The sequence below is a fragment of the Drosophila suzukii genome, assembly GCF_043229965.1.
Source record: "Drosophila suzukii chromosome 2 unlocalized genomic scaffold, CBGP_Dsuzu_IsoJpt1.0 scf_2c, whole genome shotgun sequence".
Lineage (NCBI taxonomy): Eukaryota > Metazoa > Arthropoda > Insecta > Diptera > Drosophilidae > Drosophila > Drosophila suzukii.
Genome location: NW_027255896.1, coordinates 19,498,438 through 19,514,528, shown reverse-complemented (window position 1 = coordinate 19,514,528; position 16,091 = coordinate 19,498,438). Strand labels below are relative to the sequence as shown.

Below are 16,091 nucleotides of genomic sequence, written 5' to 3'. Positions count from 1 at the left end.
AGATTTTTACATTGAATGCCAAAGATAACATTTCATTTATTATAAATAAATCTTACAAATAACGATTACTTTCGGTCACTCGTTTTTATTCTCGTCTTGTTTTATTTTTAGAACTAATTTTTTTCTAGTACTAGATGCAATCGCCCTGGTGGAGCCGTCGGAGCCTCCCGAAAAGGCGCTGCAGAAGGCAATGCGGTGCGTTAAAAACTTGAGTTGTACCAAAAAAAGACAATACCGGCACCAGATGCTGAGGAGGAGGTGCCAGCGACCCCAAAAACACCGAAAACCCCCGAGCTCAAATTTTAAAATAAACAAATAAAAATAAAAATTACAACTGAAATTTTATTTGCTGCTAAGCGCTCAACGTGTGCTGAATGTTCGCTTTTTCGCTGCTTGAATGAGCGCTCAACATGTGCTGAATGTGTGCTTTTCCGCTGCTTAATCGAGAGCTCAACGTGTGCTGATTGTGTGCTTTTTCCGCTGCTTAATCGAGCGCTCAACATGTGCTGAACGAGTGTTTTTTTTGCTGCTCAAAAAAGAGCTCAAAAAAGCGCTCAATGCGTGCTAGTTTTTGTGCACTGATGAACCCTAGGACATGCCTATGTTAATTTAAGCACTCAATTCCATACAAATTGTGCGCTCATTGAGCGCTCAGTGATGAACATTTTGCAGTGATTCAGTGCTCAATAAGCGCTGAATGGTACTGCAGGGAAGTTGCGGAACGTGTTCTAAAAAAACATAGTTCTGGGTCGTACCTTTTTTACGCAAAACAGCACGCATGCAAATTTTCCAAAGCAAATGTGCGTGCTGGGTGCATTCTATTGCGGTGCCCTCTAGAAGTGTTTCAGAATAATGCATCCAGAAGCATGCCCAAACACCCGTTTCGGGAACGTATTCCGAAAGAAATAGTTCTGGGTCGTATCTTTTTTACGCAAAACAGCACGCATGCAAATTTACCCAGCAAAATGTGCGTGCTGGGGGCAGTCTTTTGGGTGCCATCTGGGTGTATTTCAATATAGTGCATCCAGGTGCATTTTAGTGGGAATGTCAAAAAACCAAACTCAAACCCGAAGGTTGCCGATGCGCATTTTTTTTACAATCGTCTTTTTTCGGAACTGTTCTCTTGACAAACAAATAATAAAGACAAAAGGGAACATGCAAGGAAGCGAGTGGTTTTTCTTGTCTCTTGCATTTCTCGTCAGTTGCATTTTTAGTTCTGAAAAGTGAAGTTCGTGCCACGTGTTTTGAAAAAGTTTGTTGCTTTCTGCCACCAATTTTACATCAATATTTTCACAGGTAAGTAAAGTGTAGATAATTTAGTTCAATATGAACACAATAAAATAACACAGTACATGTACACTGAACATTCAAACTAAAAACATATTAAACAAATAAAATAATAACTATTTGTATGTAAATTGTACATACAAAATAAACATATTGTATATTTGTAATGTATATACACATATTTCATATTCAATTTGCTTTATATTTTTCAGAATCGCAAAAAAAGGAATGGGCAAGGACTGAACTGCGTAAATGACAAAAGTACATAAACAAGAAGGAAGCACCAAAGCACCGTACAGAAGGGGAGTTACTCCGATTAAAAATTAGTTGCGTTTTTGAATATTGAAATGAAAATAAATATGAAATTGAAATCCAGTTTTATGTATTCCTGGGGAAAACTTCCAGATATTTCGTTTTTGAATGCTTCTAGGTGCATTCCTGGGTACATGTTACAGGTGCATTAAAATAGAGTACACCCAGAAGGAGTTTAGTATGTTGCTTCCAGGTGCATTAAAAAATAATACACCCAGAATGTGTTTAGTTTGTTACTTCCAGGTGCATTCCAGATATATGCTTCCAGAAGCATGCAACGGGTGCATTCTTTTTTGTCCCGCACCCGTGTAAAAAGAATGGACAGACTCATCACTTCCGGAACACCTTTTTGATGCCATTTCATAATGAAAGAACGCGTGCTGGAATGCTGTCATTTACGACTGGGTGGGTATGCGGATATTTGCATGTATGTAATTTTCGCCGGTTTTAAATTTATTAAATAATTATTGCCGGCGGGGTATGTGTTGTTGTGGAAGTTTTCGATTTATTGTGTGTGGACTGTATTTGGAAAAACGAAAAAATATGTGCAAGTATTTTAGCGGCTGCGGATATACAGTGAGAAAAATCTTGAAAAGTTTTGGGGGCCTGAATTGGCAGAACACTAGAAATTTAATAATTCTCACTGTATGCTTGGCTTATATTTGCACAATATTTTTTCTAAGCTTGGAATTTTTTCTCGATTTTGTATATGTGTATGTAAGTATGGATGAGCGGCCAAATGCATTTAAAAAAAAGGAGTCGGAAAAAATTGGCAAGATGGCCGCACGTAGCAAAAGGAAAATCGAAGAAAAAAATGGCAAAGTAATTTTTAATTGCCGTTGTCGGATTTAATCGGACTAGGATTTTGGACAAATCAAAAATCACAAAAAGAAAGTCAAACGAATTATATTTTCGAGTGGCTGATTGCAGACCGGCGATTAATAAGACGAAAAGCTTTAATTATCTTATCCGGCTCGAAAGAACCAAAATGTAGGCCGGGGGTAGTGGGGTACCGTGGTGGCGCTGATGGAATGGCGTGGGAGGCGACGCCGAAAAACTGCGGCGGGTCTTTATTGGTTTGGCTTTTTGGTTTGTACCTGTTAGACATTATTATTGTTTTGTCAGCTTGTATTTGTATTATTATTGTTGTTATTGGTGTTTCCACCTCGGTTGTTTCCTCTATAGCTACCACGACATCTATAATTGTTGTTGGTCTGATTATTATAGTTTCGGTTATAACCCTTATTTTAGTTATAGCCATTATTTTGGTAATATCCGTTATACTGATAGTTACCACGGTTATTACCTCTACCGCGGTAATTATTTCTGAAATTGTTACCGCGATCGCTGTTTCCTCTTTGTGTGTACAATATTGAGTTGGCAATGTCCGTCATTTCAATACTGCATTGTATGTACTTAGTGACGGCTTCATTCATAGTTGAGAAGTTGCTTAGGCGGCAATGCTCACAATGTGTAACCATTTGATGATGGCTTCCTTTGTGATGAATTTGTTAGCGTGTTCGTCTGGTAGGCCTTCGTCAATGTACGAAGCTTCAAGGAGCTTTCGTTAGTTGTCTATTTCTGTTGTAAAATTCTCGGCTGTTTTGCCTTTCTGGCTTGTTTTCGCCATTTTGGCTTTGCCTTTGTCAGATGTTTCGCCGACTATAGTGTCTTGCAATTTTTATACCCGTTACTCGTAGAGTAAAAGGGTATACTGGATTCGTCGGAAAGTATGTAACAAGCAGAAGGAAGCCTTTCCGACCCCATAAAGTATATATATTCTTGATCAGGATCACTAGCCGAGTCGATCTAGCCATGTCCGTCTGTCCGTCTGTCTGTCTGTCCGGATGAACGCTGAGATCTCGGAAACTATAGGAGCTAGGCTATTGAGATTTGGCGTGCAGATTCCTGAGCTTCTTACGCAGCGCAAATTTGTTGTAGCAGAGTGCCACGCCCACTCTAACGCCCACAAACCGCCCAAAACTGTGGCTCCTACAGTTTTGATGCTAGAACAAAAATTGTATTGTATTATGTATTGTTCTCATCAATACCTATCGATTGACCCAAAAAAAGCTTGCCACGCCCACTTTAACGCCCACAAACCGCCCAAGCCTGTGACGCCCACAATTTTCATGCTAGATAAAAATTAAATACACTTGATATACATAAGATATACATAGCCGTCTCTCTGCCGCCCAACTGTAGGCAGCGCAGCTACGAGATTAAGGCTTACTTGTTAAATCAGAAACAACTTGACGTTGGAAGCGGCATTAATGCTGGCCCTGAAATCAAGAATACAAAATAAAGAATATTAAAACTACCAAAAGATGCGTTCTCACTATAATGTGAACATACTACATCTCCCCCCTTTTGAAAAATAACGTAATTCGATGAAGTTATTTTCTTACTATATGTATATATAATATAAATGAATATCATATTTTAAAATAATATTTTTTTTTTTAGAAAGGGTTATTTATTTATATTTTTTTTGTTTTTGAGTCAGAATTATTATTTTTTTTTTTTAACTTTTTTTTGTATTATATTTCCATTATGATTATGTTTCTTAATTTATGTATGGCCATACTTGATATATACAAGGGTGGTCAAAAGTATTTTCACAAAAAAAAGTTAAATATATTTATAATTTGAACTTACATCTTGTTAACTTTGGCATCAATGGAAAGGTAATTTAAATGCCGTTTGAATGATACAATACATTTCTTAACACATTCAGTACTTATTGAAAAGGACGAATTTGTGTGAAAATGTCCTTTTTGAACTTTTTTCCTCGACTTGAAAACTTAAATTTTTTGATGCAAAAAGTTTCTTTAAACAAAAATAATAGTAACTGCAAAAAGAATTTTTCAAAAATCATTTTGCTTATATTTTTTATGAGGCGTAGTCAATATTTTTAAAGTCCCCATAAACTATATGGTTTTCAGTTAACTCTGTATTAACATTAAAACTTAAATAAATTAGATCGTGTGTTGAAAACATTGGCATTGAAAGTTGACTATACATGGAAATTTTATCACAGTCAGTTACAAAAAATAAGTCATGAAGAGTATCACAGTGGTTTGGAAAATGTGTAGGTACTGATGATGTTGCGAGGCTAATAAGAAGTTTTAGCCGCACGCTAACTGTCCAATTTCAAAAGTCGATTTATTTGAATTTAAAGTGTCATCTCTTTATTGTTAGTATTGGAAAACTTAGGAATGTAAGAAGAAGAAAATGATGCTATGAGAAGTTGAAGAGCGGCAAACCACAATTGTAAGGAAAAATGTTAATAATTTGATTAATTGTGAACTAATTTGAATTTGAATAAAGATTTCTGCTATCTGTATGCTGTGAACCAGAGCTTGAAATAAGTGGAAACCCTCTGGGACCGTGGGTGTCCCAACAGATGAGTTTACTAAATTTAAGCCAATAGATTCGATGTCGCCCGATAATTCAATTTCCTTTAGAATATTGCTGTTGAAATCCCCAGCAAGGATAACATCAGAATAAGTCAATTAAATTTTGGTAGTCAATAAATCGGTTTGGTCTATAACGCAGCCTATTAAAATTTTTGATGAGTATAATGTATCTGTGATCTGAACAAATATCCATTCAACGGAGCTATTACTCGGATGTTTACAGAAAAAACTTGCATTAAGACGTTTACTTACATATATGGCTACTGCCCTAGAGTGGCTACCTGGGTCGGAACGAAAGAGATCATAACCACTACACTCTACTAACGAATCACTAACATAAGACGAAACCCATCGATGTTAACATTAATAAATAAATACCTAAAATCTTCAATTTTATTTAGGCGTTAATATGGCATACACGAAGGTCAGTTCCCCGACTACCAAGTACTCTAAGCATCGTATAGCTGCTCGCACTCGGCGAACATACATTGTCATCCATCATCAACATACCAGACAATCAGTAACGCATAAGCACGTATTGCCTTTGATATAATAATTAGTCTACGCACCACTATTAATCACAAAAAAGAGTCTTGAGTCTCACTCTCTAGTGAGATACCTTATTAAGAGAGTCGTAATTTTAAGAGTTTGAAAAATCTAAGTCTAACGCAGAGAGAATATATAAATTTAAAGTACGTAGTTATTATTAGATTTAGATACATATCAGCGGCGAAATCCCTCACAATTCGCAGCGATTTCGTCCATCGCTGATGACGAAGTCGCAGCGCGCGACGATGAAGAGAGCTAAGACGAGAGAGGAGAGGCTGGCTTATCAGCGTCAAGGTCTTGCGAGAGCGCCAAAAGCTGATCCATACTCTCGATGCAGTAGATTTCATCACTGCACCGGACGTGGACTAGACCTCTGCGGGTAAAAACAGCAGAGAGCAGTCTGCGCTTTTTAAGCTTCATTGCCTCTTTACATATTACATTCTTTTCGTTTCACTTCTTTTTTTCTCTGAGTTATTTTCAGCAACTGCCTTTTCTGCTTCTTTTTTTTTAACTTGACCTACTTCCATAGCTTCCTCATGCTTGATTTTCTGGTCTTTTCACTGCCTCTGCTGGTATTTTCTGCTGTTAGTATTAACTCTTCTGTTGTATTAACTCTTAAACTATTACCCATCTTAAAAATATTATGCCCAAAACCGTATATTTATCAATTATATAAATTCTTATTCAAAATGCTTAGCCGTAAAAGAAATTCCGAATAAACTAAATATAGAAAACAAAGTTTCAAAAATGTAGTAAAAATGTCCATTAGCCAAAACAGTGATAATTAATAAGCAGCCAATTTACTCGTATAACCAACAAACGAACTTTTGATATATCCTTTAATAGAATCAAACATGATCAAACTCCTAAATTATTGCAAGAAGCTCAAGAGAAAATGTCACATTTTCACAATAAAGATTGACAAGATAACTATCACGTAGGAGTGGTAATCTCCGAAAAGAAACACAGGGAAAGAAACATGCTTAATTCTAGTTATAAAGAACTAGTAGTCAAGGAAAATCTTCTTAGAAAAGCTATTATAAATAACAGAAGCTTTACGTTTCATAATGATAATATTAAATAATTAGTATTAAAATTGCAGATATTGTTTTTAATAATATACATATTATTGCTGGTAACTACATCCAAATCAGAACTTATGGACTATACAAACCATGATTTCCGTCTTTCCAAGGATACCAAAGATGTTAATATTTATGAATCATTCGCAGAAATATTTCATATAATTAATATAAGTTTTTATAGAGATATAATTAATCTTGAAACAGAATTTTTAAACAATCACGACACCCAGAATTTTCATTGAGAAATATCCCACGAACTAAAAGTAGCTATTAAAAGCGGTTGCGGAGGTTTTTTAGGCGGTTTTAAATGTATTTTGTATGAGTTTTTTTTAATTGCAAGCGTATACTCATCCTATAATCAGTGTGTTTGGTATTCCACGGAACCCTCCCGTTTTATTGCATTTCAAATATTGTGACCCCTCGTTATCTTCTGAGAATGAGCAGGAGAAAGTGAACGTGCGTACCCACGAACCCGAATCTCACCCCCTACCCTCGAGTCCTTGCTCATGACTGCTTGTGCGCGAAGGTGTGAAATTTTAATTTTGTGAGTTTTGTTCAAAATGTGCAGTTTTTATTTTAGAACAGAGAAAATTATACCATTGGAAAGGGCTTGAAAAATGCTTTCCAATGATACCATTATTTTTTTTTTTTTTTTAGTGAGGGGGTTTACTAGGGTATACTAGGGTATCGGAGGTCATCGTTTTTTGCCTTTTTCAGTCTTCCCTTCTTGGACCTTCAATTGTGGTCCTGTACCTTTTTGACTGTCTGTTCTGCGAACGAACTCGGTACCATCCTTCGTCACTTTCATGTCCACCAAAAGCAAAAGAGTCCTGCCCAAAATTGCATCAAATGCCAGGACTTCGTAGGATATAGAACTGGGATAATGAGGCTTCCAAAAGTCACAACTTGACTTTCCCCGATTCCAGTCAAACATTTTCACCTCCTGTCAAACTCCGTTCTCCGAGTTTCAAGTAGATAATGCGACGATGCAAGCAAAGATCTGCTTGTGTCCACTAACCCTTTAAAAATAACTTTTCCAAAAAAAATACACTTTAACTCTAATCCCGAAGACGTAAACGTGCTTGTTGGCTTCGTCTTGCCCTCTACTTGTACAAGGCTTGTGCTTGGGTACCATTTAGACCTGGCAATGGGCCGCTCTATGTCCTGGCTGGTTGCACCTGAAACTTTTATTGTTTCTTTTTGGGCCATCTTTCTTCATGTGAGATTTGTCTCCACAGCTAAAACCTTTTTATCATCTTCTCAACTACTTTGGCAGTGTTTTTCTCACCTTTGCTGAAGTGAGAGTCGCACCTGACTTGCTTTGCAGATCCTCGCGTCTTCTTATATGCCTCAATCTGCACTTTCAACTACTTCATAGTCTTTGTTTTGTTTACCTTGGAGTCTGGAATGTCTTCGACAAAGTATGTAATTAAGGTTTCATTGTCTAAATCTATTGGTTTTACCAATTCCTTTAAAGCATACAGGTACTCGTGCAACAATTCGGTCTTCTTCTGCTGTCGTTTGCCAAGTCTACGATGAACTTCTGCCGATGAATCGTGACGGTTCTGCCCGCGAGGAATTGGATTCATTCCACGCTCCCTATTTTTGCCCACCTGTCTAATATTTGAATGTACGGAAGCAAAAGATCTTCTTCCTCATCATTATCTTCTTGGATTTCTACCTTGTTATTTTTATCAGAATCCAGACCATAGTGAGCAACTAGTCTGTTTTGTAATTCGGGCTTGTTACCATTTCTGTTTAATACTAATTCTGTCAATTTTTCGCGTAAATCCTCCACGAGCAGTGCCAAAATCTCTTCCCTATTTATTTTCACTAAAATATTCATATATAGTTTAAGACTAGAATTTGTATATCAAATACAGTAGGTACGCATATAAAATAATAAGATGTACATCATGAATGCCAACTCGGCCAAAATGAGACTTTACTTTGCCAGTGAATGTTAACAGCAGATGTACGCACTGCTTATATGTGCGAAAAGAATGCAAAACGTAACACTATGTAAGCTACTACACTTCAGCTACCGTTCACACAACGTTAACCTAATTATAAGGTACAAATACGTTAATTTCAAATTATCTTTCTCTGTTCGCCTTCTCGTCTTGTTTTTCTTCACGTCTTTCCTCCTTCAAGTCTGTCACGCCTTAACGTGAAAATTTCTGCAACTAACCAAAATTGGGACAGCTCTCGACTCACAAGTACAACCAAGTACACCAACACCGCTCTAGATGACCAATTCGCTCTTTCTATCTGCGCCGCTCCGCGTCACCAATACTGTTCCAGAGTGGACTGCTCGTTGAGCATCAACACCTCTTCAGATCCTCTCGCCGCCTAGTCATCGTTTCGCCTTCTTCTCTTGCTTTTAAGAGCCCTTTCTCGCTTCCTCTGATGCACAACTCCTGCGATCCGCTTGGTACCGAAACTGCTGCACGACTTGCTCTTTGTATGGATGACGCCCCCAACGATCCTGCCTCTTGCTGTTTGACGGCAACCACAAAGTCTCTGCGTTTCTCTCAGATTCGTACTCGCCATTCAATCGCCTTCTTTGTTGCCCACATCAATCTTTTGTGCGTCGGCCTCTCCTTCACCTCCCCTTCGACGTAGAAAAGAATTTCGCAATTTTGTTTAGATTTGCAACTGTGCCTTCACGGGTTCACGCTGTTTTCTGATTGCAAATTTTGCTGTATTTGCGATTTGATTTTCTTTAGTTGTTGTCACTTCCACCACATAGCAAAACGTTTTAACACAACCAATTAATCCAAATATTTCCGGTCGAGCCCCCAAAATTGTGGCCCCAGGATTTCGTTTGATAACAAAACTCCGGAGACGACTTGATATTATTAGAATGTTTATTATATTATAAATATTTGGGTCATTTATGACAAACTATCGGTTGTGGCTTAAATAACAATTTCACAAAAATGTGGCAACTTGCGTCTGTAGCGAACGAGATCTTGACACCGACTGGCTCTCATTCGATTTTTAAACTCGTTATTTTAGAAACGACGACCACTCCTTGTTTCTCTTCTAATTGCTCTTCTGGTTTTCCTACATTCATTTCATCTATATTGCAAATTTCATTAGAGTAGGTAACTCCTTGCGAGAAATTTAAAGATTCATGCTCAGCTGCGGAAACAGTGGAGTTGCGGAACAGAGTGAGTTAGCTTTAGCAATGCCTGAATGCCTGGGCTGCGCCTTTGGTTTTTACCAATAAGGTTCCGATTCTACTTTTGATACAAGACTTCATTTCGGCACCGCAGATGAAGTCAATGACATTTTTAATCACAAATGGTAAAATTTTTCATATATATCTTTGACCGTTCTGGTGATCGTAAGAAATTTGGGTTCAAAATATTGTTTTCTTTGTAGAAAGAGCGGGGTAGTTTAAGTCAGGTGGTCGATGCGTTGTTGTTGTGCCTGGGCTGCAGTCCGCTGCACCTGTGCGTATTTGTAACGGTTGCAATGTGATATTTTTTGTTGGGTTTTTTTGCAAATTTTCTTTATGCACTTGCTTGTTTTTCCCAAAATTGGTATAACTTTCTTTTTGTAGCACGTCTTTTCCACGCCCACACTAACGTCCACAAGCGCCTATATCACTTAAATCTGTCTGCGACCACAATTCTATATATTGAAATGGGGTGTATTCGGAGCTTTACAATCTCCTTTTGCTGTTTGTTCATCTCCATCTCATCAAGGCACTCGACTATAGCGTTCTTTTTATACCCGTTACTCGTAGAGTAAAAGGGTATACTAGATTCGTCGGAAAGTATGTAAAAGGCAGAAGGAAGCGTTTCCGACCCCATAAAGTGTATATATTCTTGATCAGGATCACTAGCCGAGTCGATCTAGCCATGTTCGTCTGTCCGTCTGTCTGTCCGGATGAACGCTGAGATCTCGGAAACTATGGGAGCTAGGCTATTGAGATTTGGCGTGCAGATTCCTAAGCTTCTTACGCAGCGCAAGTTTGTTTCAGTAGAGTGCCACTCCCACTCTATCGCCCACAAACCGCCCAAAACTGTGGCTCCTACAGTTTTGATGCTAGAATAAAAATTTTAGCTGAAATGTATTGTTCTCATCAATACCTATCGATTGACCCAAAAAAAAGTTTGCCACGCCCACCCTAACGCCCATAAACCGCCCACAAACTTAAAAAAATCGTAAGTATGAACGTGGATGTCTCGGAAACTATCAAAGATAGAGAATTGGGATTTCAGATTTAGATTTCGTAGCCCTATACGCAGCGCAAGTTTGTTACGCGAATATGCCACGCCCACTCTAACGCCCACAAACCGCGAAAACCTGTGAAGCCCACAATTTTTATGCTAGATAAAAAATTTTAACTGAAATGTATTGGTCTCTTCAATACCTATACCTTGGTCCAAAAAAATTTGCCACGCCCACTCTTACGCCCATAACGCTTAAATCTGTATACCGCCGGTAGGTTGCGCATTTTAGTCTCGCTTTGCTACTTGCATATCTCTATTTAGCTGAGTAACGGGTATCTGATAGTCGAGGTACTCGACTATAGCGTTCTTCCTTGTTTGTTTTTATTTTATAACATTAAACTTTGCCTATAGGTTCTTGACCCCGATGATCCTAACTTGGACCTGTTTCCACCAGAGCCGCTGCTTGTGAGAAGGCGGGAACGTCAAAGCGCAGTCAAGGAATTCGTAGGTCAGCGGCTTGGCCTGCACTACCACCGCCGGCTACGCAAGAACTTGAAAATTGTTAAGCCCAAGCCGGTATACAATGTTAAGAAGTTTAATCTCATCCGCTACGTTTTTCCTGAGAAAGCACTTGTCCCAGACGGTCGCGTCCCTGTTGAAGAAATGGAGGTACTGGACGCCACCAAGGTCAACACAACCCTAGAGTATCTCGATCTAAAGCAGCAGCTGGCCAAGTCCAAGCGCCAGAAAAAAAAACTGGCCCGCATGCAGCTGCTCGGCCTGCCCTGCATTGAGAAGGAGCAGCTAAGGGCGGCAGATCCTTGTCTGGAGGTCGAGGAGGAGCTGGATGTCGATTGGGTGCCGACTCCAGAGCCTCCGTACAATGAGAGCGAAAGTCACCATAGACAGGAGGGTGGATGCAACCGACCGACACACTCACAGGCAGCAGGCCACACTAGCACCACTGGGAACTCTGGCTTTATCGGCTTCCATCACGTGTCTGCTGGCCAGGAAAGCGTCGACCGCGGACGGTCAACCGGCGGCATGGAGTCGCAACCGGCACGTTGGCGCGGAAATATGCCGGCACCCAAGGAGAGGGAGAAGACCCTGACAATACACCCGAGACGGAAGCGCGATTATGCCACCGAGCGTGTTCCTTCTGCAATTTTTAGCGAGGTGATGCAGAATTCTCTACTGCCGCTCCTAGAGCAACCGGAACCTGAGAAGCTCCGCTTTGCCAATGTAAGGACGAAAAAGCGCCCGTATACAGAAATATTAGAGGCCAGACACCACCACGACCATTGGGCGCCGACTCAAGTGAAAAATGTACACGTACAGTATCAGCCGAAGACCGTTCTTCCCGAGGTTACAAAGGTGGCGAATAAGGTCCGGGAACCGGTGGTAAAGTTTGAGAAGGCTAATCCGCCCAGCACCAAGTATGTGGACAAGGATCTAACCATGCCCAGCTACGACTTTAGCCATTTGATTTCCAAACAGCTGGCTACCACCCGCATTGACAGCAAAGAGGCTGCCGGCGAAATAGTGCCTAACCTTTGTCGACCATACGACTTCGTCTTTCACTCGCGGGATCCCGAAGAGTTGGGCAAACTAGACTTTCCGGGTCGCAAACAGTATCTGGACCAGCTGCGTGACACCCGCGAAGCAATTTACGAGACCAAGGACATCGAACCTGGCGAAGATCGCCTATTAGTAGATCGTCGCGCAGTGATCGCGGACCTTGAGGAGGATCTCAAGAGCATTGAAAACTGCCTTAGCTCATTGAGCAGCTCCGAGTGCACTGATCTGTCTAACGACAGTGGCAGCTACATGGTGATCGAGGATAAGACTAAGTTGCCCCTGGATTACATACGAAAACCACTGGTGCCATTCGAGGAAATGCGACGCGCACGCTTCCACGCGGCGGTAGTTGACGTGAATGCCGAGGACGAGGATCCCTACCGTATGCTGCCATTTTCGGGTCAGCACAAGGCGCAGGCCGATATGCTGGGTCCCAAGGATATGTTTTTTACCTTCAGCACTCGGCTGCGAAACAGCTTAAGGTTGCGACTGGAGGTGCCCGTACCGGACGTCCGCAGGACACTGCTTGGACCCGGGAACCGCAAGTACTACGGGGCAGTGATCACCGATCTTGACGAGAACTATATTGAGGAGTTAAAAAGCCGCGCCACCATTAAGTCTTTCAAGTTCAAAACCAGTATTCAGTTGCTTAAGGACGCCATGCGTTTGAAGTACGAGGCCCTGTTGATTCAAGGGCAAATGGTGCGCACCAAGATATACGATCGCATGAACGAGCGACACTGGGTGGGTATGAAGAATACCAAGATCTTGTACGAGGCGTTGTTCGCCAAGTGGAAGAAGAAGGAGTATAACGCGGCCATGACGATGGTGTATCAGGTGAAGTCGTATTACGAGACCACTGACAAACTGAAGCAGGAGTACCGGAATCTAGAGCGCGAGTTGATGATGCTCAACATGGATATTGTTTTTATCGAGGGCCACTGGATCCGGTGTATTATGCTGCAGAACTTCCACTACCTAATGGGGGACCAGGATTGGCGAGCGGAGCGCGACTGGATACATCTGGTCCCCAAAAGTGAGCGCCGCGGCAGTTCCGAAGGCCAGATTGACGAGGAGCAATGCCCGGAGCATGCAGCTAAGAAAGTGGATGTGGGTGATGAAGACTTGGAACTGGAGCCTTACGACGTATCGATCGCAAAGCGAACCACCGTCAATATTCGGGTGCGCGACAAGGACGACGCCTGGGCCATCCGCGCCTTCTACTACGACGTCTACATGCAAAAGGTCCACCCAATCCTGCAAGTCTTCCCTGACGCAGAGTCCTTCTTGCAGGGCGTCGAGAGCCTTAAGAACAAAACCTTTATGCTGCTTCTGGAAATGCACTTTACAATGTCCATTCACACCGAGCTGCAGGGCCGACTGGAGGCCTTTATAGATTGGTGCACCAAAGAACTCAAGGAAAAGCAGGAGTACGTTGCTCGCAAATCAGCGAAAAAATTTTTTATGGAGGATCGCGCAAAGGAGATGGAGGAGAGGGTCCACCACTACCTTGGACGGCCCATCGAGGAGACGATTGCGGACGAGGATTTCAACAAACACCGCGCCGTCTTAGCCGAGGTGTGGCGCCGAGTGGTCGCAGACTCGGTTCGCGGTACCAGCGATGTCCTGCCCAGTGCTGCTGACATGGTGGCCGCCATAAGCGACGTGGTCATGGAGATCCTTTCAAAGTTCGAAAACATGGAAATTGAGAAGGTCCGTTCCGTAGAAGCCAACTTGCGAAAAGGACGCCGCTACAGAGAAAAGCTCTCCTACCAGGCCTATCAAGTTGAGCGGCGCATTGAAATGGAGATGAAGAAGGTGCGCCGCAACTTGGAACCCCCCTTTAGAAAGCCGAAGCGAGAGGGACGCCTTCCAAGGCTCTTCCTCAAGAGGAGGGTCATTCCGGAGGAAAGAGAGGTCCTTGCTATCTCTGAGAACACAAAGAACTTTGTGCGTGCTTTCAGGGAGGACGGTTACACAGGCGACCAGATTACTCACACCTCCTTGTTGACAGTTGACAATATGCAGGAGCAGATAGTGCCCTTCTATTTTGACCACTTCCTGAAAATCAACGGCTACACGCCCAATTACAACTTTAGGACAAACGTAGACTTGCGTGATGGACCAGAGTTTAATCGCCTGAAGGTATGTGAAGTCCTACCAGATGTCCTGGCCAGGCTAGAGACTTGGGAGACGATGCACAAGAAAATTATGGAGGAAAACATCCAGAGAAACCCGAAAATGTATGAGAACGTCATCTAGCAGCACCGATTTCATTCGATTGTAGTTAAACCCTTTCAATACATTAAATTTTAAGTTTAAAATTTTTCTACCAATTACTTAAACATAAAACAAGAAAGGAAGTTAACTTCGGCAAGCTGAAGTTTGTATACCCTTGCAGTTATAATTATTAAATTTAATTCGAAATTCTTGAAAATACAAAAAATGGTATTCCCAATAGTATAAGATATTATGTCAAAAAACAACGAAGCTATTTAGTTGAAAGCTTACACGAATTTTCTAAAATAAGTTGACCCTGCACCTTACTTCCTGCCATAGAATAGACTCGAACTAAGAACAGGACTTTGTACAATTCGCCTTCAAAAAACCCCCAAGCCGATGTTCCTTACTTCACACACCTTTCACACCTATTTTCTGCCGAGAGATTTTTTCATCCGGCTGGCGGATCAGATCAGGCAACGGAAGCAGGGCTACAGCGAATCGTTCAAGGACTACATGATCGATGAGGCCACTCAATTACTCACCGAGAGACCTTTGCCACCGTCGTTGTATCCGCTCTGCTTGGCGATACAATGGATGACTCTTGCTTATGCCTGACGCCTACTCCTGTTGCCTTGTTGATCTTATCCCTCACTGCCTTGCCTGTACCCTTGTTTCCTGTTTTAGTGCATGTCCTTTCTGCTTGGCGTAAAAACGGATAACTCCGACAGATGGCCGACGCTGAACCCTGTTGCCTTGCGGTCTATATCCCTTATGCCCTAACCATATCCTTATGCCGCCATCGTAAAAGTCCTTTCCTTCTGGCGTAACCATTCGAGTTCCTGGAGCAAAATAGAAAGGTCAGCCAACACAAACGGAATTGCTTAAAGGAAAGGATTTGAAATGGTTCATTGCCAACAACAAGCAATGGAGATCCTGGGAAGGGAAGTATTCGTGACACCCGCGAAGCAATTTACGAGACCAAGGACATCGAACCTTGCGAAGATCGCCTATTAGTAGATCGTCGCGCAGTGATCGCGGACCTTGAGGAGGATCTCAAGAGCATTGAAAACTGCCTTAGCTCATTGAGCAGCTCCGAGTGCACTGATCTGTCTAACGACAGTGGCAGCTACATGGTGATCGAGGATAAGACTAAATTGCCCCTGGATTACATACGAAAACCACTGGTGCCATTCGAGGAAATGCGACGCGCACGCTTCCACGCGGCGGTAGTTGACGTGAATGCCGAGGACGAGGATCCCTACCGTATGCTGCCATTTTCGGGTCAGCACAAGGCGCAGGCCGATATGCTGGGTCCCAAGGATATGTTTTTTACCTTCAGCACTCGGCTGCGAAACAGCTTAAGGTTGCAACTGGAGGTGCCCGTACCGGACGTCCGCAGGACCCTGCTTGGACCCGGGAACCGCAAGTACTACGGGGCAGTGATCACCGAT

The 16,091-nt window shown here is 41.8% G+C and overlaps 1 protein-coding gene across 1 annotated transcript; it reads left to right on the top strand.

Moving 5' to 3' along the window:
• Positions 1 to 5,427: 5,427 nt before the first annotated feature.
• LOC139354325 (uncharacterized) lies at positions 5,428 to 14,741 on the top strand. The gene is made up of 2 exons (XM_070998549.1): positions 5,428 to 5,442; positions 11,251 to 14,741. The coding sequence occupies exons 1-2, from the start codon at positions 5,428 to 5,430 to the stop codon at positions 14,677 to 14,679; spliced, it is 3,444 nt and encodes a 1,147-aa protein (XP_070854650.1). The 3' UTR covers positions 14,680 to 14,741.
• Positions 14,742 to 16,091: the final 1,350 nt, after the last annotated feature.